Consider the following 21709-nt stretch of genomic DNA (forward strand, 5'->3'; position numbering starts at 1 on the left):
CAGCATTTCTTTTCTCCCTCAAAGCTTGCGTACACATTTCCCTTTGATATGTTTAACAGCCTCGAAGGGATGCAGTTAAATAAACTATTAAGTTAAGAATAGAAAAGTCAACAAAGCAGACACCTACTAATTTGTAGATCTTTGATGTCAACTACCAGATGTAAGCTCCTACCAGCGCCCGCTTTCCTCACTTTTCCTCGTGGGGCCCTACTTCTCTTTTTCTTGTTCCTCACTACCAAGGGATACATTTTTAAAGTTAACATCCACATGGAAACTTGGAGTTGGAATACGCCTCTAAGTCAGTAAAATCCCCAAAGTATGTAATAGTGGATGGAAGGAAGGCTGAGAGTTTCCCAAAAGACCTCCCCAAGGTCCAGTGAGTGAAGAAAGCAATGACTGATTTTATGTTGAAAGGCACACATCAAGAGGGCATCTTTCATTTTTCCCCCCTACTCTTTAGTCCACCCCTTTCTTCTGTAAAATGCTGCATATTATATGCAGTTGTAACTATCCTTATAGTTTGTATCTTAGGTGTATTCTCTGCTTCCACACCAAACTGTGAGCCCCTGAAGACATGGTCTGTTCCCTGTGATTTTCATTACCCCCAGTGCCTGCTTAGCTCAAGTATCTCTACCTAAACATCCATCAAGAAAATAGATGTAGATAAATTCACTTTGTTACCCTTTAGGAAAAGAGTTGGATTTGAGTGTGGGCTTCATGACAGGGGACAGACCTGAAGCTTCTTCCCAGGCAGTTGCCTATGACCTTGGCCTCTCCTTCGCAACAGGATTCACAGCACCTCTTGGAGAAAAGACACTCTGAGAGTGATGGAGGGCTTATTAGAGGAGAGGCTGCAAACGCAAAGACAGACTGCTCCCCTCTCCTTGTTAGGAAATGCACAACCCAGGATGGTAATAATAATAAATGGGCATGTGTCACAAACCTGCTCGATTTCCCTCCTAGTTCCTTCATTTTGTTTGGGAGGAGTGGTGCAAGGCGAACCAAGGTCTAAACGTGCAGGCTTTATTCCCTTACCTCTCCCCCTTCTAGGAAAGTCTCCAAAAAAGGTAAAAAAAAAAAAAAAAAAACGTGCTTATCTCTTCCACCAACTCCGAGACTCCCGCTGCACACATTGGCCAAGTCCTTCCTTGAGAGGGATGCATCCCACCCCCCACCCCACCCTACACACACACACACCCCACACTCGCCGCTCTGCTTTTCCCTTTCAACCGGTTTCCAATCCACCACCCTCACCCCCCCCATCCCCGTGCAAAGGCAGGGCGTGCATATTTATAATATGCATCCTTAACTTCACTCCCGCTGCACAACAGTGTGTGCTGTGGACAAAAAGTCACAGTGGGCTCCCCGTTCCAGATGCCTGTGGGTCCATCATGGTGACAAAAGCTGAATTTCCCCCTCTTTGGGGGGGAAAGGGAGCAGGGAAGGGAGCGCGCAGCCTCCCCCCTCCCCTCCCCGCCCTCCGCGCTGCATAGATCTCCTTTTCTCCAAGTGTTTCCTCTTTAATTATGACCTGTTCCCCCCCCCTCCCCCCCCCCACCCCAGCGTCAGTGAAAGGAGCCCTTCTGTCACTCGTCACTGGCTCCCTCGCCCGCCCGCCCGCCCGCCGTGGGAGGAGCCCGCCGGAGGAAGCCGTGCGCCGGGGCTGCACAGAATGGATCTGCTCGGAGCGGGGACGTCGCTGAGCAGCCCGGCTTCCCGCGGCGGCTAGGAGCCGGCCACTGGCCTGGGCGGGCTGCGGGGACCGGGCCCCGGGAGCACCGAGGCGCGACCCCGGGAGCATCGCGGCGAGGCTGAGCGCGGCCAGCCCCCGGGAGGACAAACTCACGGCCACCCCAAGTTGCGCCGCCGGCCCCCCCTCGCTGCGCTGAGGAATGAGACCTCTCCAGCTCGATCTGCTCTTCGTGTGCTTCTTCCTTTTCAGTCAAGGTAGGACCCCCTCCATCACCCCCACCGCGCGGGCCGGAGTGGCCGGGACCGGTCCGCGGGGCGGCGGGGCGGCGGGCGCGGGCGGGGAGCGCAGCCGGGGGCGGGCAGGCTGGGGGAACCGCGACCCGTCCTTTGCGCCCGGGATGCGCCGGCCGCGCGCCTTCGCGAATGCAACAAAATGGTCCCGTGTCTTCTCCTCCGGGAGCTTGGGGTGCGGGAGGGGTGGCTTGCTCCTCTCACTTGTCAACATCCAGCTCAAACTCTCCGATGCAAATGAGTTCTTTATGCTCCCGGAGCGTGCGGATGCTCCCGGTGCGTGCGGGAGGCAAGCCTCCCGGCGGGGACGCCGCTCTCAACTTCTGGGCGCCTCCTCGCCTCCGGACTCGGGTGGCAGGAGGACAGACAGCTGGGTCTAGGCGGCTGCTCCAGCTCCACCGAGGTCCGCCTCGCACACACGGGTGTAGTCGGAGAGCCGGCGTGTGCGGCTGCACGGCTGCAGAAGGGGCCGCGACTCGCGGATGCACCGTGGGGGTCGTTTGCAGCGGTTGGGAAAAGCGTGTAAAGAGTTTCATTGAATTGAACCGGGGTTGTCTGAATAAGGCTGCATTCTGAATCCTACACAGCCCTGGATTGAGAGCCTAAAGTGAGCATTTGGCCGCTGGTGCTAATTGTTGACTTTGTGCAGCCTGGCAGGGGAGCAGAGCTGCTGGGGGGGACTTGCCCTAAAGAACTTCGCTACCTCTGGGCTGGCTCCCTGCCCCCCTCCCGGGAGCCCTGGCGCTGGCAGTGCTGGAGGGATGGGGAGGGAAATCTGGGGAGGCACCGTGAGTGCCTCCTTAGCCAAAGGCATCGAAAGTCACCTGTGGAATTGAGTTCGAAAGGGGATGAGTAAATCGGCTCCTTCCCACTCCTTTGGAATGCCCGAGCTGCCTCTGCCATCTGAGACAGCACTTGTGCCAGCCAGCACAGCTCTGAGAGGGACAGGACTCTCAGAAAAATCCACAACAGAGCATGTCCATCTGTTGATTAAATGAAGGGTAAAAGTTTTCAAGGAAGCAGAGCACCGCCATGGGTGGCTGGCTCTGCAAGCAAACAGCACGTCTCCTTTTCTTTCCCTGTCAGGGAGAAGCCAAATGTAAGCAGAAACCCACGCCTCCTTCCTCTGCTCTGCCATTGGTACTTGTGGTCACTGCAGATTTTCCCCTTGTCAAACTTTGCTCAGGGCCACCCTGACGAAACCGGAGGGGCCTTTCCCCCATAGCAGTGTGTATACACCCACGTCGGTATGTAATTATAATGTGTGCACACACACACACACACTCATGTATTCATAGGGTAGTGTGCATCTCACCAGGGCTCCCTACAACAGCAGGAAGATAAATTGCCTTCCCTAGAGTTTTCAGGCTGAATGAATAAGAACTATCTGAGAACACTGGTACAGAAACAGTTTGGGTTATATTACCATTTTTGTGAGATCACTCTCCTTGGATGCCTGTATGCTTGCTTATGGGCGCGCACTCGCACGCGCGCGCGCGCACACACACACACACACACACACACACATGATCTCCTTTCCCTCTTTCCAATTTATTTGGGAAGTTGCCTGCAGAATCCTTAAAAGGAGGAGCCCGCCATCCCCCCCCCACCAGCCGCCGCCCCACTCCACAAATGTTCATGGGACCCATGCACATTTTAATCAGCCCATGTGTGGTTGGAAAGCTTGAGCTGTGATTCTCCTCTAGATTGGCATAAGAAGCCTTTGGTGTCTTAAGTGCCTCTCTGGCTGTCTGAATCATCACAGTGTGCATCTTCTGCTTTTCTTATCCCTTTCTCAGTACCGAGCTGTTTCTTCACTGTCTCATAGGAGTCTTTAAATATTTACCTATGGAGGTTAAACGCTCCGTTTCATCTGCCCTTAGCCCTGAGAGCCCTAGGAAGAAACCACCGCGTCCTGCAGTGCCTACTTGCCTGTTACTCCTGAGTGTTCTGAGCTTGGGCAGCACTGCCCACCCTACCAAATGGCAGATGTCATGGCCCACGGGGCTCCAGAAAGGGTCTAAAGAAAGATGATGGGACAAAGCGGAGGCAGCCGGTCCAAATGCCCTACAACACCGGACGCTGCGGGTTTCGTGCATAGACAGCCCCCGATGACCGGAATTAAGGGCCAAGTGGGATGATGTTTCTGGACTTTTGTGATATGCTATCTTTTGACTTGATCCATAGACCCGTGTTTTACTGTGGGTGTTGTTTTGAGTATCGTGAATTCCCCGGATGATTCCGTTTGATGCTACACGTATGTGATCAGTTCGCGTGCTGTGCCCACCCCTGCCTAGCGCCATGCATTTCTCAAGTCATCAGTTAGGGCGCATCCACTTCCGAGAGGTCGTGAGAGGACCAGCCCGCAGGCTCTAGGTGACACCCACACACGTCCCCCTCACCGAAGTGGCACCCTGCCTGGGATGCCCCGTTGAGCCACCCGTTTGACCCTCATGTCCCACAATGCTTCCTCCTGGGATACTTTCCAAGGAAATGTGCAGAGACTCAGGGATGCCCCTCCTCTCAGAGAAAACAAATGTCCAGGGTTCTTTTTAAGCCTTTATCTGGCACTCCGGTGACACATCCATCTGCTGCCCAGCACCTCTCCCAGTGGGAGCCTATGTGTCATTTTAGAGTTTCTGGAAACACAATTCTCATGCTTCCTGCTCCCGTTGTCTTCGTTGCCTTCCAGAGAGTGAGCTCCAAACAGTGCTCTGAAGACTTGCGTGGCAAAACCTTTAAGGAAGAACTGTTAAAGTCCCTTTCAGTTGTCCTTTCTCTCCTGACGTGTCCAATGTTTATTTACATTCCCATTTCCCTGTAACCCTTTAGAGAGTGAAATGCACGTATAAGTACTGTCAGTGCTATGCTGTGTCCCCTCTCCCTTTCAAGTTTGGGCTTTGCGTGTAGACTGAGATGAAATATTTATTTATCTTTCCTAAGGTGGCAGTAGAAAGGCCAAATGGCATCCCTCCATTTCCGCCCCTGCCAGCGTCCCTGGGCCACAAAGAAATGGAGAGCTGCCAGTGTGTGCTGCTCGTGGGTTTCTCTCTTGCTGGGGATGCCTCTTCCATCAGCTGGCAGGACCGCGTGCTTTGTACAGAGAGGGATAATGTCACAGCACAATTTGCCTCCTGCAGAGAAGAGGCATGTTCTCTGCCCCTGGGTGAAAAGGAATCGATTCTCTTGTCATCCATAAACTTAGAACTTGCTATATTTTTTTCCCTTTATCATTTCCATTTGCCCACAATTATTTCCCTCTGTGCCCTCCTTCATCTTCAAGAGCCATGCCAGCCAGCCTGCACATCCACATCTTAAGTAGCTATGAAGGACTAGTGTTCCCTGCTTCCCGGCAGATCTCAGTGTTGAGACAGTCTGGAGGGTGTGCGGTGATAACGGAGTTGGTGCCTTGAGCTCAGACACTCCTCAGAAGGGTGTTCCCCTCCTGGCTCACTAACATTTTCCTCTAGCACTCCCAGACCTGGCCTGTCTGGCCTCATAACCTTGTGGGGTCTGAAAGCTCTAATTCCGGTGAGCCCAGATCTCTTGTGGGATTTACACGTACTCCAGGCTGCTCTCGAACATGTTGGGGTGATAAACAAAAACTTACACTTACCTGTCAATGACATCTCTGAGTTGAGGATTAATCTGGGGTGTCACCTCCCCATTGGGAAGAATCTGAGTGACTTGCTCTCCTGACCTGCTGGCAGGAATCACCGAAAGGGCTGTCAGATGGCTCCCAGAGGGGCAGAGGTTCGTGCTGACATGACTCTCCAAGGGAATAGAAGAACCTGAGGCAGACACAGGGCAAATAACTTGTGAGTGGAGAGACCCAGCTAGGATGAGAGAAGCCACAGGGATGGCAGGAAGCTTGGAAAGGAAGGATCAACTGCAAGAACGCCTGAACTTGCAAGAAGCTCCTTTGGAGAGGGAAAGGAGGGAGAGGGAGAGGAAGCGGGGCACCAGAAGATACATGAACACGTAAGAGACAGCTAAAAGAATGGAGGGATCATAGGGGGTATAGGCTGGGAAGGCATGAGAACAAGGAATTGGGTGTGAACAGCAACTTAGCAAACAGTTAACCTTGCCCAGAACTGTCCTATAACAAAAGATGAGGCAAGTAATAAGGGTGTTGCTCCCCCCACTGGCACCCCAAGTGGTATGACGGCTTGTGGAGGAGAGGAAGAATGGTTTCTTTTGTCCTGGAAGGTCAGTGCACAACTGCCAAGGGTGTGGGACCACTTCTTTAGCAACATCCTCCGGGTGAGGGGAACTGGGATGTGTCTGTTGGGCATGGGGGTGGTCTCTGTGTCTGCTGCCCAGCGGGGAGCTCTCTGTTTGCCAGCCAGACCTATTGAGGAGGGAAAAGAAACTCCCCAGGGGGAGAGGGGTGCGGGGTGAGGTCAAAGCCCACACCCTACACTTAGAGGATGCAGTGGGGGCCTCCCTCTTGGGTTACAAAGGAGGATCTCACTTGGAACATGGCAGCAGTGAGCTAGGCATGGTACCAAGGAGCAGCTCTCCCTGGTGTGCCTGTGTTGGTAGGAGCCAGGGCCAGCAGGAGACGGGGTGGAGCAGGGGATTAGGCCTGAAGATGCAATTTTTCTTTTTTTGTTCAGCCCAGTGGGGGTGACTTAGGCGGCATTATATTGCAGACCCAAAAAAGCACATGAATAATCCAGAGTGAATTCAAGAGATTTCAATAGCAAAATAATAACAATACTAATGATACCTTTGATTTGCAGAGTACTTTTCTTCCAAGGAGATAAAAAGATAAACTGTTTTGGAAACATGAACAAGGAAAAGAAAATTGCTTGTGATGGAGGAGTGGGAAGGAGGGCCAACAGCATTCATTTTAGGGTCTCATGTAAATCGGGGGTGGCCGGGATGGGCGGGGAGGGGGGATGTTATAGGGGCATAGGCATCGTTTTTTCAGCTACAGTCCTTATCCTTCTAAAATGGTGAAATAACTTTTAGGTGAGAAACCAGCGCAGGCATTTTTAATAGGGGCCCACCAGAAGGAGCCAGGCCCGGTACCCGCCCCCTCTCCGGACTGGGAACCGCTACCCTCTGATGCGCCCTCTGGTTGGGCAGGAAGATCACAGCAGGCCCGAACCTGCACTTGCACTTGGACTCTCACGAGGGCAGCAATCCTGATTTTAATGGTGGTGCTTGCAGCACAGCGATTGGGGCCCCCATCTTCCCGCAAGGTCAGTGGACACCCCGGTGTTCACGGAGCAGAGTCTGGTGGGGGCTGCTGCCCTGGGGGACGTCTGTTCCCTTGCGCGTCGCATCACTGCTGTCCGCAGGGACTGAGGAGCAAAACCAGGTGGGAATCCCCTGGCACCCCTAGTGTCAGGCCACACTAGCTTCGTCCTGCATTCCAAATCGAGGGGGGTTTATTTCCAGCGAGGGGACTGTTACGGGGACCCCCTCCATCTGTGGAGGCACAGATGCCATTGCGTCATGTTTCCTTTTCCCAGGGGGACACCCAGAATGGACAGTTCGGTGTGCACGTCCAATATGAATGTAGCTACCGCGGATGATTGTGATCCTTCTCTCACCTTCACTGCAAAGAATGCCGCGTCCCGCTTTCCGCCCGGGCTTGAGGGTGCCGGGGTTTGAGGATGCTCTCTCCGCATCCACACTGTTGCCATAGAGGGAGGATCTCCACCACCATACTTAACGTGAACTTTCATTAACTTTCTGCTTCTGAGCTGCTGAAGGAGCTAGGGATCAAACATTGTGCTTTTCCCGCCCCCCCGCCCTTCCTCTTCTGATTGTGAAAATGAGTACTCTGGCTGTATATTTCTAGAAGTCAGTAAATGTCAATATTGGATAAGTGTTTCCTTTATATCACTGCAATTTAGCATAAGCTGCTTGGAAACAAATGTCTTCCGTAAGCATACAATGTTTCCGTGAGTACACAGTCAACACCACTGCAAGGATTAAATAAATGTCAGCTTTCCTCGGGTACACTGGTAACAAGTCAAAGCCCTGGAAGTAGTGGCCAGCCTGGGTGAATCCTGCTCCCTGCAGAATTATTCTGTTGCAGCCCTGGCTGGGGCTTGGAGGGTGAGAGGTGCACGCTCCTCCATCCCATCCCATTCCTTGACAAGGAGGCAAGGAAGTGGCCAGACATAGATGCCTGCCACAGGCCATGGGAAGGTTCCCTGCCCGCCCCCACGTTATCATGCCCTCTCCAAATCTTTCCCGTCTGTGACCCCCCTTACTGCTGAAGCGCAGTCCTGTCCAGAACTTAGAACAAATCCACCATCTTCCTCAAACAGCAGGTGAGAGCTCACCTGGTGTGGGTATCCTCCTAGGCAGAAGGAGGTAGATTTACCTGAGGCCGTTTTTTGTTTGTTTGTTTGTTTTTTCTTTTTTTCTTTCTTTTTTTTTTTTTTTTTTTTTGAACGTTGAAACCAAAACTGCAATGGCACAGGTGGTCAGTATTAAAATGATGCATGACTATCAGGCTGAATGATCAAGACGGCCTACTTACTTGGCCTTGTGTTACCTGGACGGTTGTTGTAAGTTCAGTTTCTTTCTAACGTATGCCTAGAAGATGGGAATTTGAAATCTGACCCTGACTTGTGGCAGTGACAACCAAGGCTGGCATTCATCATTCCACACGTCCTCCTCAGGGGCTCCATCAGAGGGCCACATTCTCTTGTCCATCCTTTGTCATCAAATAGCACTTGAGGACACCAAAGCTCAGCCCTTGGCCTGTCGGCCTGTGCTCACTATAGGCCTACTGTGTGGTGGGCACCACACCAGGGGCTTCTGATGCCAAGACCCTTAAGACCGTATTTCTGCCCCTGGGTGGGGGGCTCTCCATCTGGTTAGGGAGCAGACACATTGACTCATGGTTCCAACGTGATGGGCTCAGAGTTGTCAAGAGTATTCTGAGAGCAGCTGAAATGACCGAGGGTGTCAGGACACGCTGCATAGAGACAGTGATTTGATGTCACAGGATGTCTGGGAGCCCTCCTGGGGAAGCACAAGAGCAGTGTTCCCAGCTTGCCTTGGAGTGTATGCAAAGGAAAGAAGGCAGGACAGAAAGCCATATGTTCAGAAGCAATGGGTGGTGTGGGTGGCTGGAATATGAGTGCGTTGAGGATAGTGAGAAGCTTGGGAAGGGGATGGTCAGCTTGTCATAAATACCATGCCAAATGTTTTGATGATGGACTATCAGAGTTAAGTCTGTTCTTCAGAAACATTGCTAGTGGCTTATGGGCCTGTACTCCTCTCTCCGCCCTGGGTCTTCTGGATTAAAAGAGGGAAGAATCCATATGTTACTCATTTTTTTTAGTTTGCCTTGTTTTTTATATGGGGCTTTAAAAGTGTGGAAATGGATGGAACTATGCCCCTCCTTCCAGCCCATCTGCCTTCACAGTTGGTATGTAAAGGGGTAGGAAGGTGAGCAAGAGAGTAAGTGTGCAAAAACTGACCTTCACTGTTGGTCTGCACTCCAGAGGGAGGCAGACGAGGACAGCGATTAGACGTATCCTTAAGGACGATCCGCCGGATAAAGAATGTGGAGAGGAACCCAACACACAGGAACAAGGATGGCTGAGGCCACACTGGGTTGTTAGTTGGATGGTGTGTGCTGAGGAATGGGATTTACCCATTTCAGGGGTGCAGGGAGGCTGGCCTGACATTGAGGACGAATGGTAAACCTGGAAGGGAGACAAGAGCAAGGATGAGATATGTAAGAAATGCCTAGAGACATTTCGCTGATGATTCTTTGTTGTTCTGAAGAGGAAGCTAAGGTATGCTGGCTTTGGGGAAAACAACAAGGTTACAGCTACGTGACTCTACTCAGAGGACGTTAGACATGTTTATGAGTCTCTAGCATCAAGGGTAAAGAAAGTCATCTGATCTACTTAATGTGTTCCACGCTTGGGCCTGTTCTCCCCAGGAGTTAGTTGGTGAGGACCGGCAGGACAAGCTCAATAGTGAAGCAAAAACCTGCACTGCTCTGCAAGAAATAGGCAGCGACATGTCTAAGACCGTCGATATTTAATTCCAGCATCTGAGGCTAGCCCACTGAACAGTCTCCCATTGCTGAAAGTGCTCTAAGAGTAGAATTTGGGCCACCAAGATTGGAAGAGTCAATTCCCAAGCAGTGGATCAAAGAGTAGACAGTAGACTAGATGTCTACTCTTTGATCCAAATCCTCACCATGCCTACAATTTGCTGAATATTATCTATTAGCAACAACCTATTGATTTTAGATAATAAATCCCTAGGAGATTCACAGATGATGTGAAACAGATGTCTTTGTCCGGCACATACTCTTGTAAGTGCTGGGCAAATCCTTTCGGTGGTTGATTATGGTAGTGGTGGCAATAGTAATGTTTTTATCATGATGATGATGATGATGATGATGATGATGAGCACTGGGGTAAAGTTTCACAAGCTGTAGAATGCCCTGCACAAGCACTACTTCATTTCATCACTCTGATAGCAATATCATCACTGTCATGCCCTCCAGAAGGTCACGTCACTCAACCAAAGTCACTCTCATCTGGTTCACTTTTTCGTGTGCCTCGATGCTTCTCAAGATGCTGGTAGATGCAGCTGCTCCAAATCATCCGCACTGAAAAATACATGAGAGGGATCCTAAGCTGTGGCATAAGATGGAACGTGTTCTGATAGCTTGTGGGGATCCTCGATGTCTAGGCATAACAAGGGATTTTAAGGATTTCCCATGAAAACCAGGGAGCTGACCTTCAAACCACGACCTAGCCTTGCAGCTCTATCTTTTGATTCCAGACTCTTTCTGAGTTGGTTCCTTCATCTTTTGGCATTCAGCTCTACCTTGAGGGCACAAGGTTTCCAGGGGGAATGACAGGCCAGCCTCTTGGGCTGAATAGCAATCAAGAGGATGTTGCTTGGGTAGTTATTTTTGTGGCTGTGTTGACAAGAAAGAAAGAAAGAAAGAAGAAAGAAAGAAAGAAAGAAAGAAAGAAAGAAAGAAAGAAAGAAAGAAAGAAAGAGAAAGAAAGAAAAAAAAAGAAAGAAAAGAAAAGAAAGGCAAGGGCAGGAACTTTTATTCTCTTAATTAGTTGATTAAACTATCCATTTCTTTTATCCACCACCCTGGTGCCAGGCATGCTACTCCGCACATAGAAGACTCTGAGTAAATGTTGAAATATTGAAATGAATGGTGAGAAACAATGAAAGGAAGAGAAAGCAGTGTTTCTGACATCACACGTGCGGGGGCTGACAGGCTCCCACAGGAGGGCAGAGGAAAGATCCCAACTATTCGGAGTGGGAAGTCGTTCTTGTCTGAGGGAGGCCTTGAATGACCAGTGGGTCACCAGGGACTCTGCCAAGAGAAACGTCCTCTGGTGAGCCACCCACTCCTCAGTTTCAGCAAAAAGGCAGCCCTGCCCTTCTGTTCTTTAATGCATGTCGGTGCCCATCTCTGTCAATCATCTGCAGGTGTCACAGGTGACTCGGTTCTGATGCAGTGTGACAGTCCACCTGTCACCCTTGGCGATGCTGGGAGCTATGACAGCTTCAGAGTAATGCTGGGACCCGGCTGGCTCATCATGCAGGCAACCAGAGGACAGAAACTTAGAGCTTTCTCCTGGACTCCCTTCCAGGGTACCATGGGAGAAGGGAGCGCCACCCTCCCTGCCTTCCTGACCTCATGACAAAGAGAGGGGAAATTGCCAATTAACCTCCCAGTGGCTTTACCCCCTATATTGTAGGACTGGCACTTTTCTGCGCCTCCCTGAGGGGTGCGAGGTCTACCCCCACGTTCATAGGGACTCCCATTTCATCAGAGAGCTGGGCCTTGGAAGCCTGTTTCTTACAGAGGACGCTACACCTGTGTGAGGGGCCGCGGGAGCCAGAGGGTCTGCTCTTCCCTTGGGTCCCCGTAAGGCAGGAGCAGGTGCAGTGTTTGGGGAAGCGAGACCCTGCGAGCGCTGCAGTTCCCGCAGCAGCCTGATGGTGGCAGCAGCAGCGCTTGCAAAGCCTGAGCGTGAGCTGAGCTAGGCAGCCTCCTCCTCCTCCTCCTCCTCCTCCTCCTCGGAGGCTGGTGGGCCTGGGGTAGCTGAGCCTGGAGCAGGGAAAGGGCATGGAGGGAAAGAGCAAGCCTTCGGATGGCAGCAGCCACCCCCCCCCCCAACCTCCCCCCAGGAGGCTCAGGTGCTTTCTGCTTCTTTCTGATGGACGTGAGGGCAGAATGCTAGGGGGCATGTCCCAGAAGAGGTAGGTGGGTACAATTTAAAATGCCCAGGGGTGTGAAGAGCTGCAAAGAGAGGGAGCAGGGGAGACCCCAGCCAGCCGTCCATTACCGTGTGGCAGGTGCTTTCCCACGCTGGCCTCTCTCCCATGGGTGATGAACGCGTTCATCCCCCAGGGACGGCGGGCAGCCAGGACCCTGCTCCCTCTCCCCAGCCTCCAACCTGGGCCCACTACCCCCTCTCCCCCGGAGTCGCCTCTTTCATGATCCGGGAGCCAATATTTCAGCCTGTACCCCTCTCATGCTGCAAGAGCAAAACAAACAGATACTAAAATTAGTCCTCATTATTCCTGGTCTCCCGGGCAGGCTGAAGAGGTGCTACTCTGTTTTCATCTCTGGACAGAAACAGACACCATTACAACAAATCACCGTCAGCTGTGGTGGTTTGTTGCAGAGTGCAACACCAGGCAAGGTAACCAGATCCTAATGGCAGGCCCTGGAAGCCCATGCCTGCCCCACTGGGGTGGCAGCCTGCCTTCTTCACCCTTTGAAGGTTGCAAGTGAGATGTGGCTTAGGCCCTGGCGTCCATCTGTGTGCAGCATGGACCAAGATAGTGGGTCAGGGGGTAAGGGAAGGGTGAGGCCATCACCAAAGCTGCCCCTTTCTTTGTCTTCTCTGTGTGGCTCAAGTGGCCGGTAGACTGGCCGTTTATATTGCCCGACATCACCAGATGCTGCTTGATATCCTTTGGGTCTAGGTGGACTGTAGGACTTTGGATAAGGCTTGCTTAAACCCAAGCGGCCTCCCACACCTGACTCCCCACCAGAGCCCTTTGCTGCTGTGTCGCTAGCAAGGTGAGTTGCCACTGGCCTGTCTGTCCATCCTCACCCTGTCTGTCTTCCCCGGGGGATGGGGGAGTGGAGGAGGGGTGCGCAGTGGGGTTGGAGAGCAAGTAGGACTGCTCTGTCCCTTTTATTAATGGAGCGCCACTGGCACGCGGCAGGTGACTTCTTGAGCATCTCACGTCAGAGAAGAAAACTCTTTTGCCTCAACTGTGCAAAACCTTATTTCAGACTGTAGATTTGATGCTGCACAGGTCAGCCAGGCAGAATAGAACCACAGGATTTGAGAAGTTGCTAAAAGTAATGGAGATTAATCTCCTCCCCGTAGAAAAGGATGTGATGCCAGCGAGGTACGTGCTGTCATTTCGGCTGCTTTCCTGGCCCCTTGGCTTGGCCACCTGCGCCCCATTCCTCCTTCACAAGCGTGACCTGCGTTAGGGCTTTGGGAGTCCCCGGATGGACAGCTGAACAGGGGAGGAGGGGAAATGGTGAGACTAGAAGAGAATGGACCCCTGTGTTGGTCTCCAGGTGCCCACTTCCCAGTGGGTCTCTCACCACTACTGAAGCCTCACAGTCGCTGACGTCAAGCCAGCCACGGGGAGGTGTCATTGAGACTTAGAGCTTCAAGTGCATTCCCTAGGTCGTCTTCCAAGCAACCCAATAGAGCAGGATTGTCAACCCACCTGCCAGTGAAAACTACTGAGGCCGAGATTCCATAATTTGCCCACAGATTCCTAACGTTGCCTCTCCCATGGGGAGTGATGGGACCGCCGTTTGGACACCTGTATGTACATCCCTCCTCCCTTGCTGCTTCCCTCTTGGGGAGGAGTTCCCCTCACCCTGGTGGCTCCACAGCTCTGTAACAGGCAGTGGGCCGCAGACCCCTTGGCCTGGCCTATGATCCTCCTCTGTCATGACTTGTAGGACTTGGGAAGAAGAGCTGAGCAAAATGGGGGAAACAGTCTCCCCAAAGACAGAAGCTGAGTAGGGATTCATGAAGCCCTGCTCTGTGGCCGGCGGGTGCTCATTACTTTCCTAACCCAGCTCAGTTTAGCTGAATGTTTTGAAAGGCAAAGGCTGATTTCTTAACAGGAACCCATCGCCACCTAACTTTCCGGCGGGGGATTTAAAGAAGAAAAAGAAGGAGAAAGAGAAGGAGAAGGAGGAGGAGGAGGAGGAGGAGGAGGAGGAGGAGGAGGAGAAGGAGGAGGAGGAGGAGGAGAAAGAAGGAAGAAGGAAGAAGAAGAAACCCCATCCTGCCCAGGGAGAGGTTAGCCTGGTGTTAGCTCTGCCGTGTAAGAATGGAGCTACTCTACATGAAAAGGCATTGCAGGACATCAATACCCTCCTTTTTGTCACATCTAGAATCGTCAAAATGTCAGGCGACCACAGGGTTCTGAAGTGATTAACAACGGTCCTTAGGGAGAGGTAGGAAGGACTCTCGGAATGTAGGAGAGTCTGAGTGCCGCTCAGGCTCGATTCTCCTCACTTACGCTCCAGCAGGTACATCTTACCTGGCGACAGGAATCATTTCTGAAGATGGCATGTATCTCCCTAGACCATGCTCAGGATCAGAGTATTAGTTTAAGATAGACAAGATAAACCAGCAAAACAGAAAAGTTCCTTGACGTTTTCAAAGGTCCTTTAGTTTGAGTCGGAGGAACACGGAGCAAGAATGCAAGGCAGATAGATCTCTGCATGGAAGACATAAAATTCCTTCTTTTTATGCCACAGTCTGAGCCTTTCAGCAGAACACACGGATCATGTCAGCAGGTGCATTGTCCGCTGTTGCCAGGGCTCCGAATCCGCGTGGATGCCCCTTGCTCTGGGCATGAACTTTGCTTTGGGTTTTCTCTTCATCAAACCAGGGCAGGGGGATTCACAGATAGAAATCCATATTTTTATAAGTGAAAACAACTGAACGCTGAGCTGATCAGACTCAGAGAAATGCCATCCAGAAAACCTTCTTCCTCCCCTCCCCTGGGCTCCTGCTAATAATAATAGGAAATCTGCATTTACCTCTCATTATCCGCAGATATTTATTAACAAAGATCCATACCACCGAATTCTTGCCAAGGAACATGAAGCTATATGCACCGCTGTATTTTTTCAGTTAAATACTTCTTGTGGTGCATGGTCTGCCTTAAGTATTTGCGCAGTCAGGGCGGGGATGCTTAGATTATTCCTAAGGGCTGTTGCAGCCATATGAACCGAAAGAAATCTTTCTTAGTCAAAATAGGAATACCCTTTGCAACAGGCCAGTTTGCCCCTTTTTACGGAATAGTGTTCGGAGTATTTGAATGCTCACCTGGCATGGATGCGTGGGGCTTGGAGGTCGCGACTTCCTTCGCAGTAAATGTTGAGATGCTTTAAAACAACTGCTTAGGAGAGACTTGTCCATCGAAAGGAAGAAAGAGTATCTGGAAGAGTATCTGGTGGGTGCATTTCTGACATAGGAATCACTGGCAGCCCCTCTACACCCCACTACCCCCCGCCCCGTCCCGCCCGGCCTACCCTGCCAGTGCATACTGCTTAATTTAACTTGGCTGCACAAGCACGCCTGAGAGCAGTTTTATTTTATTTTATTTTATTTTATTTTATTTTATTTTATTTTATTTTATTTTATTTTATTTTATTTTATTTATTTTTATTTTATTTTATTTTAATTTTTTTATTTTTATTTTTTATTTTTATTTTTTATTTTTTATTTTTTATTTTTTTGAAAGCAGTTTTAACCAGAGGAGGTTAGGTGGCTCATGGGAGGTGCCTTGAAGAGTTTTCATGTCACATTACCTTAGGATGACTCAGGAATCACCGTGGGTCCTGAGCATAGGAAACCAAACAAATGATAAGGCCAGGAGCATACCGTTTGGAACGTGATGGCTTTGCCAGTCTCTCACTGACGTCACTGCTTTCCTCACTCACGACCGACAAGAGTGCGAGTCACTCCTCTCCGTGTGACTAGCAGCTTGTCCCACCTTAGGCCGGCCCGGGAAAGCAGTGTGACCGTCTGTGCTGACAGGAGAATGTGGCTAAGAGTGGCCATAGATTTTCTTGCATCTGTACTTCAGAAGGTTTATTTTACAGTCAACGCTGCACCCCAGAGATGCTCATGTCCATAAAGGATGGATTTTCTGCTTTGCACGGTGAAGAGATTCAGAATGTATATAATAATGCACTCCGAGAATTCTTGTTCTGTTTTTTTTTTTTTTTAAATCTTCAAGGTCAATACAACCACAGACATTGATGTTCACTTCGTTGTGAGCTGGGATCTACTAGCTGCATACTGTCATTTTATTTTTCAATTCATAAAAAAAAAAAAAAAGAGAGATGTTCTCATCACTAGGCCTCTGGGCCTCTTTATTCAGCCCAGATCACCGGTGGGAAACCAAATGCAGGAACTGACGAATCCAGCGAGGGAGAGGGGGGAGGCAGAGCCAGCACCAGATTTGAAGCCGCCCTTGACCCCCATCCTGGCTGCTGTGTACACATTGTGCATATTCCCGGATGGATGATGTAGTGAAGGAAGAGAAGAGGAGGAGCAGAGGTGCCTGTGGCTGTCAGGCTAACAAGGAGAGACAGATGGACAGACAGACAGATTGAGCGAGCTGAGATGTGTGTAGAGGACAGACATTTTGGTCTCCTGGAGACTGTAAGGCTGTCTTGGTCAGAGCTCCGACTCTCCCCCATCCAGATGGGGACCATGAAGGCACACTCTTGTACACAAGAAGGTTTTGAAGTTTCCATTCATCCGCTTAACCATGAAGATAGCCAGCATGCCAGATTTCAGGGACACAGAGGGCTCTGTCTTTGGATGGTTCCCTGTTCCTTTGACAGCGTCCCAGCACCTTCAGGAGAAAGCTCTCTCTTCTCCTCCTTTCTCACACACCCTTCGCTCCAGCCAAGCCGAGCTGCTGGCATCTTTGAGTGTGATCTGCTCCCCCACGCCTCCTGGCTTTCTCACCCGTCCTTCTTCCCTCTGGAAGGATCTCCACTCTCCGCCATGTCGGTCTGGCTGACTTCTACCCTGGGGATCAGCTCACTTTGCCTCCTGGAGAAGACTCCTCATGTATCTCCTCAGAAGCCAACTTAGGAGGCTTCCTTCCTTCCACAGCCCTCCAGAAACCCCCTTGTAGAGCCTGTAACAATAAATTAAAGTGGCTTTTTCCTATCTCCCTTCCCTTCTAGACTGTGAGCTTCTGGGAGGCAAGGGCTGGGTCCCGTCGAGCTCAGTGTGTGCAGGACCTGTGTGACATGGGTGCCCAGCCAGCACGTGACCAGTGATCCTTGGTGGCTTCTACCTTCTGTGCCTGGTATTTCACTTGCCAAGCTGTGAAAGTGCTTTATCAGAGAATACATCCTACTTATCATTAATATTGCCTTCTGCAACTAGAGTACCTATGAGCACAAAGTAATCCTTGGGGAAAAGGTGATAATAATTTAATCCCTCCTTGCATTTATATAGCACTTTATCCCTTCCCAAGCCCTTTCACATTTATTATGGGCGACTCTCATCCCGATTTTGAAAAATAAGAAAAATGAGACCAAGTGATGTTAAGTGGCTTCTCTTAGGTCACAGAGGTGGTAAGTGTGAAAGTTTAGACAAAAACCCAGGATTTCACAATCCAGGCCCTGGATGGTTGTCCTAGCCCTTTCCCCCATGCCTCCTCCCCCTGGGTTCTTGCCTCTGAAGAGCACATGCCTAGAGGGCATGGAGTGGGCTCCCAGGGGTGTTTCCTGCATCACCCCATGGAGCGGGATGGGGTGAGTGACTCTATTGAGAGGCAGGATAGCAATTTATGAGAAGCTCAGGCAGGGATGCTGGTGAAGTAGTGAGGGCTAGTGGCACCTAAGGGACAAAGGTCTCTATGCAGAGTCTAGCAAAACCAACTGACCTTGATTGAGGTTCTCTCTTGTAAATGAGGAATAATAGAAAGAACAGTAGCTCCACTAGAGTAAGGGCTCTACCAGTGCCCGGTAGTAGCCTGGAAGCCTCTTCCAGGGCCACCTTTCATTGGGCACTTTGGCCCTGACCCTCCTGCCACGAAGTGCACCTGTCATGAAGTATCAGCCTGTCAGCTCTGCTGAGTCACCCTCCACAGCCCCTCATCCCAAGCCCATGACACAGGCCATGCACCGGAGGCCAGGAGGCCATGGCCTGTCACATACCTGTGGCATGGCCCTGGGCATGGTCTCCAGGGGCTGAAGGGACTCGGGCTTTGTCCACTACCTGCCTCACAAAGGAGTTAACTTACTGAGAGGTGCTTGGAAACATCATGGAGGAAACATTACAAAACACTCTGTGGGGTGAGGTGCTTCCAGATGTGGCGAGCTGGTGCCCAAGGACAGAAGAGAACCATTCATCGTCTAGAGTGTCTTTTCAAGGTGAGAGACTGTGTGGCTTTCCAGGGGAGCAGGTGAGGCCAGGCAGCCTTTCTCAGCATGGTTCAAAGGATGAAGCTCTAATGCCCTCAAGGCAGCCATCGTTTTAATGAAATAAACTGTTGGTTATGCATCTAAATTGGTGCCAGTTATGTGCTCTCCTTGAGAGAAGGAAAAAAAATACAGTTATTTGTATTATTTTCTGGGTTCTGTGGTTCAGAAGAGAAACTCCAGTTGAGTTTCTCTGCTGTGGCCACAAGAAAACCTGCAGTGGCCTATGATGACATTTGTGTCATCCGGGTGTCAGAAGTCTCCAATGGGTCTCACTGGGCGGAAGCCTAAATTGGTTCTTTCTGGCGGCTCCAGGGGAAAATTGATGTCCTTGCTTCCTCTGGCTTCCAGAGGCCACCTGCATTCCTTGGTTTGTGACTCCCTCCCTGCATCACTGCGACCTCTGGTTTATGCCACATCTCCTACTGGAGCTGGCCCTCCTGCCTCTCTTTTCCATGGATTTGTGATTATACTGGCCCACCTGTATAATCCCGGATAATCTCCCCATCTCGGGATCCTTTAACTTGACCACAGAGGCAGTCTATTTTGCCTTGTAAGGTCACATCTTCACGGATTAGGACATGGACATCTTGCTGGGCTCATTATTCTGTCCATCACAGGAAGGAACCAGCAACTCAGTGGAGCTGAGTGGCCCCTTCCTTTCAGGACAGTTGTAGCCATTCTTATCCTGTGTCTCTAGAAGAGAAATCTGTGCCTCCGTCTCTCTCTCTGTAGACAAGATGCTCTTTCTGCCCACTTATATTTATAAAGCACTTTGGGATTATCAAGTAAAAGGTGCATAGTATGAGATGGTTATTATGATATGATACTATGACTTGGTGTACATTATGGGTACATTAATCAGTGGAGCTACTACTAGATGCAACTATTGTTGGGTCCCGTGGGGGAGACATTAAGGGGAGCATCTATTAGATTCTGTAGTTAAACCTCACTAAATGATTCTTAATAGCAATTTACTTTGGCTTCATTAGCATGGAGTATGGGAACTCTCCTTTAAAATACCATATAGCTCAGCCTCCTCCTGTCTTTGGAGTAATTGAAATGAAACAGAGATAAACAACAACAACGATAGTGCAAGACAAAGAAATAGGCACTGTGTGTGTGGTTGAGTTTCTGGCTTTTGACTGAGGATCTGGCTAGGAAGGAGGCACAAGGGAGTGGATATAAACTGTGTGGCAGCGAATGTAGGGATGCAGGCTCAAGGATGAGTTTGCATGTCCTACCATGTGACAAAGCAAAGAGGAGCGTATCTTCTGATAGTATTGGATACTACTTTGGATCATTTAGGTCGTAAGATTCAGTTGACATGCTTTCAAGGCTTTATGAGGTCTCTCTCAGGTTACAGGTTGAAGAAATTTGGAAGCATAGCCCTTCTCTGCCCCCCACCACCAGATGCCTCGGGATCCTGTGGGAGGTTTGGGACAGTGAGACCCCCTCCCTTGGTGTAAGGGAAGGGCCAGACTGACTGACTCTGTTGGAAGCCAGCTCTTGGGCCTCCAGAAGTAGCAAAATGTGAGGCCCCCAGACAGGTGTCTGAGTCTGGCCCCACCCATCCCGTACTCACCCTGCCAGTTCCCCAAGAGTGTGCCTTGGAAGCCCGGGAAGAGACACAATCAGTGGATGATGATAGCATCTTTAAATAGATTTATAAAATGTTCAACCCTCGAAGAGCCTGTGTCCAGGAAAGGTTATGTTGCTGCTAAACAGTCCCAGGGAGAGCATCACAGCCAGCTCTGGTCCTCAGGGCTCTGGGGAATTAAAGGAGAGAGACAAGCCCTGAGAATGATTATAATCCCATTATGCAGAGCTCCCCCTATTTATTTCTTCATATGGATGAATTTGTATATATTTGCATTTTGTTCTATCTGATAATATGCATAGAATTCAAATTGAAATGACTTGAATAGATTTGAATATTAATGAGGCGTTTAAAGGCTGCCATCCCTGGCAAAGTCCCTGCAAGGGAGTGTGTGGCGCGCAGAAGCTCAGAAATCTCCTCAGGCACCAGCACCACCAGGCAGTGCCACCAGAGGCCCAGCTGGGCCCAGGGCGTTAGAGGCGGAACACCCTCTGGGGTGGAGTTAGAAGTCTCCCCTACAGCTCCCAGGCACCAACCCGGAGCCTACTCCACTAAAGGAATGTGTTGAAAACAGCCCCCCCCACCCCCAAGTGTACGTGGCTTGAGGTCTTTTCAGACATATGGTTTTAATAGTGCCATAAAATGTAAGATGTTTTCCCATATTAAGAAAAGCCTAATTGCCTTCCCCTCATAGCATTGGGTAGAAAAGGGCAGAGTCATGTTTCACCCAGAGGGGTACAGGTGTGGAAGGTGCTGGACTCTTTTCTGCCTGGAGTCCTATAGCTATAGTATGCCTAACACCTCCTGGTTGTTTTTCTGCAGGATCATGGCAATTGGTCAACCTACTCTCAGTGGGCGTGGAGGCCATCAGTCCTTGACGCCCTAGTAAGGAAATCACTTGATGTTGGTCACTGCAGCCCCTCAATATTAACATCTGTAGCATGCCTAGGCCCTGGGCTAAACTCTAAGAATAAATAAGATAGAATGGCTTGCAAACATGAGAAAGACCCACTGAGATTCAACTGGCCATCGTTTTCTTTTTATCAAGAGACTTCAGTAATAGCTCATCCTCTTAGGGCCTCTTAACTGGGCCTATGGTGAGACTTCAGATTACTTAGCCTGAAAATATGTAGGCCCATCATGTAAGAATACCGCTTCATAGCAATTTCAATTGGGTTACCAGTTGTTCAAAGTATAGAGCTCTAAACCTACCATCATTCACTGCTACAAAACTAGAGATTAGCATTTTTAAGTGACCCCAATTGTTTTATCTTGCCCTATCGAATCTTGGTAGTACCAAGTTTACACTCCTTGTACCCATTCTACTGGCCAATTAAGAGAGCAAGGAACAATGAAAATACACTTGTGAGTCATTTAGTTTCCTGCTCTATGAGAGTCTCGTGTCTACTCATTGTCACTTCTAATTCAACAATCTGAAAACTAAACTCCTCATTTTATCCCCCAATGTAGTCTTAATCTCAGTCAAGAGGAGCCCCATATTCCCAATAACTAGTTCTGAAACCTGAGGCATCACCAGTCCCTCCCCTCCCACATCCGACCAGTTCCTACACAACATATTTCATCTGCGTTTTTCTCTATTGCCCTACTCATCCTCATCATTTTCTTCCAAAATATTAGAGCCTCCT

The 21709-nt window shown here is 50.2% G+C and overlaps 1 protein-coding gene across 1 annotated transcript in view; it reads left to right on the top strand.

Annotated features, from left to right (window-relative positions):
• The first annotated feature begins 1609 nt into the window (after positions 1-1609).
• KIRREL3 (kirre like nephrin family adhesion molecule 3) overlaps positions 1610-21709 on the top strand; it is a 542768-nt gene continuing 522668 nt past the window's right edge. The window contains exon 1 of the mRNA XM_049109770.1: positions 1610-1947. Within this exon, the coding sequence (XP_048965727.1) occupies positions 1893-1947 (55 nt within the window). The 5' untranslated portion in view covers positions 1610-1892. The remainder of the gene's footprint in view (positions 1948-21709) is intronic.

The sequence above is a fragment of the Canis lupus genome, chromosome 5, assembly GCF_003254725.2.
Source record: "Canis lupus dingo isolate Sandy chromosome 5, ASM325472v2, whole genome shotgun sequence".
Lineage (NCBI taxonomy): Eukaryota > Metazoa > Chordata > Mammalia > Carnivora > Canidae > Canis > Canis lupus.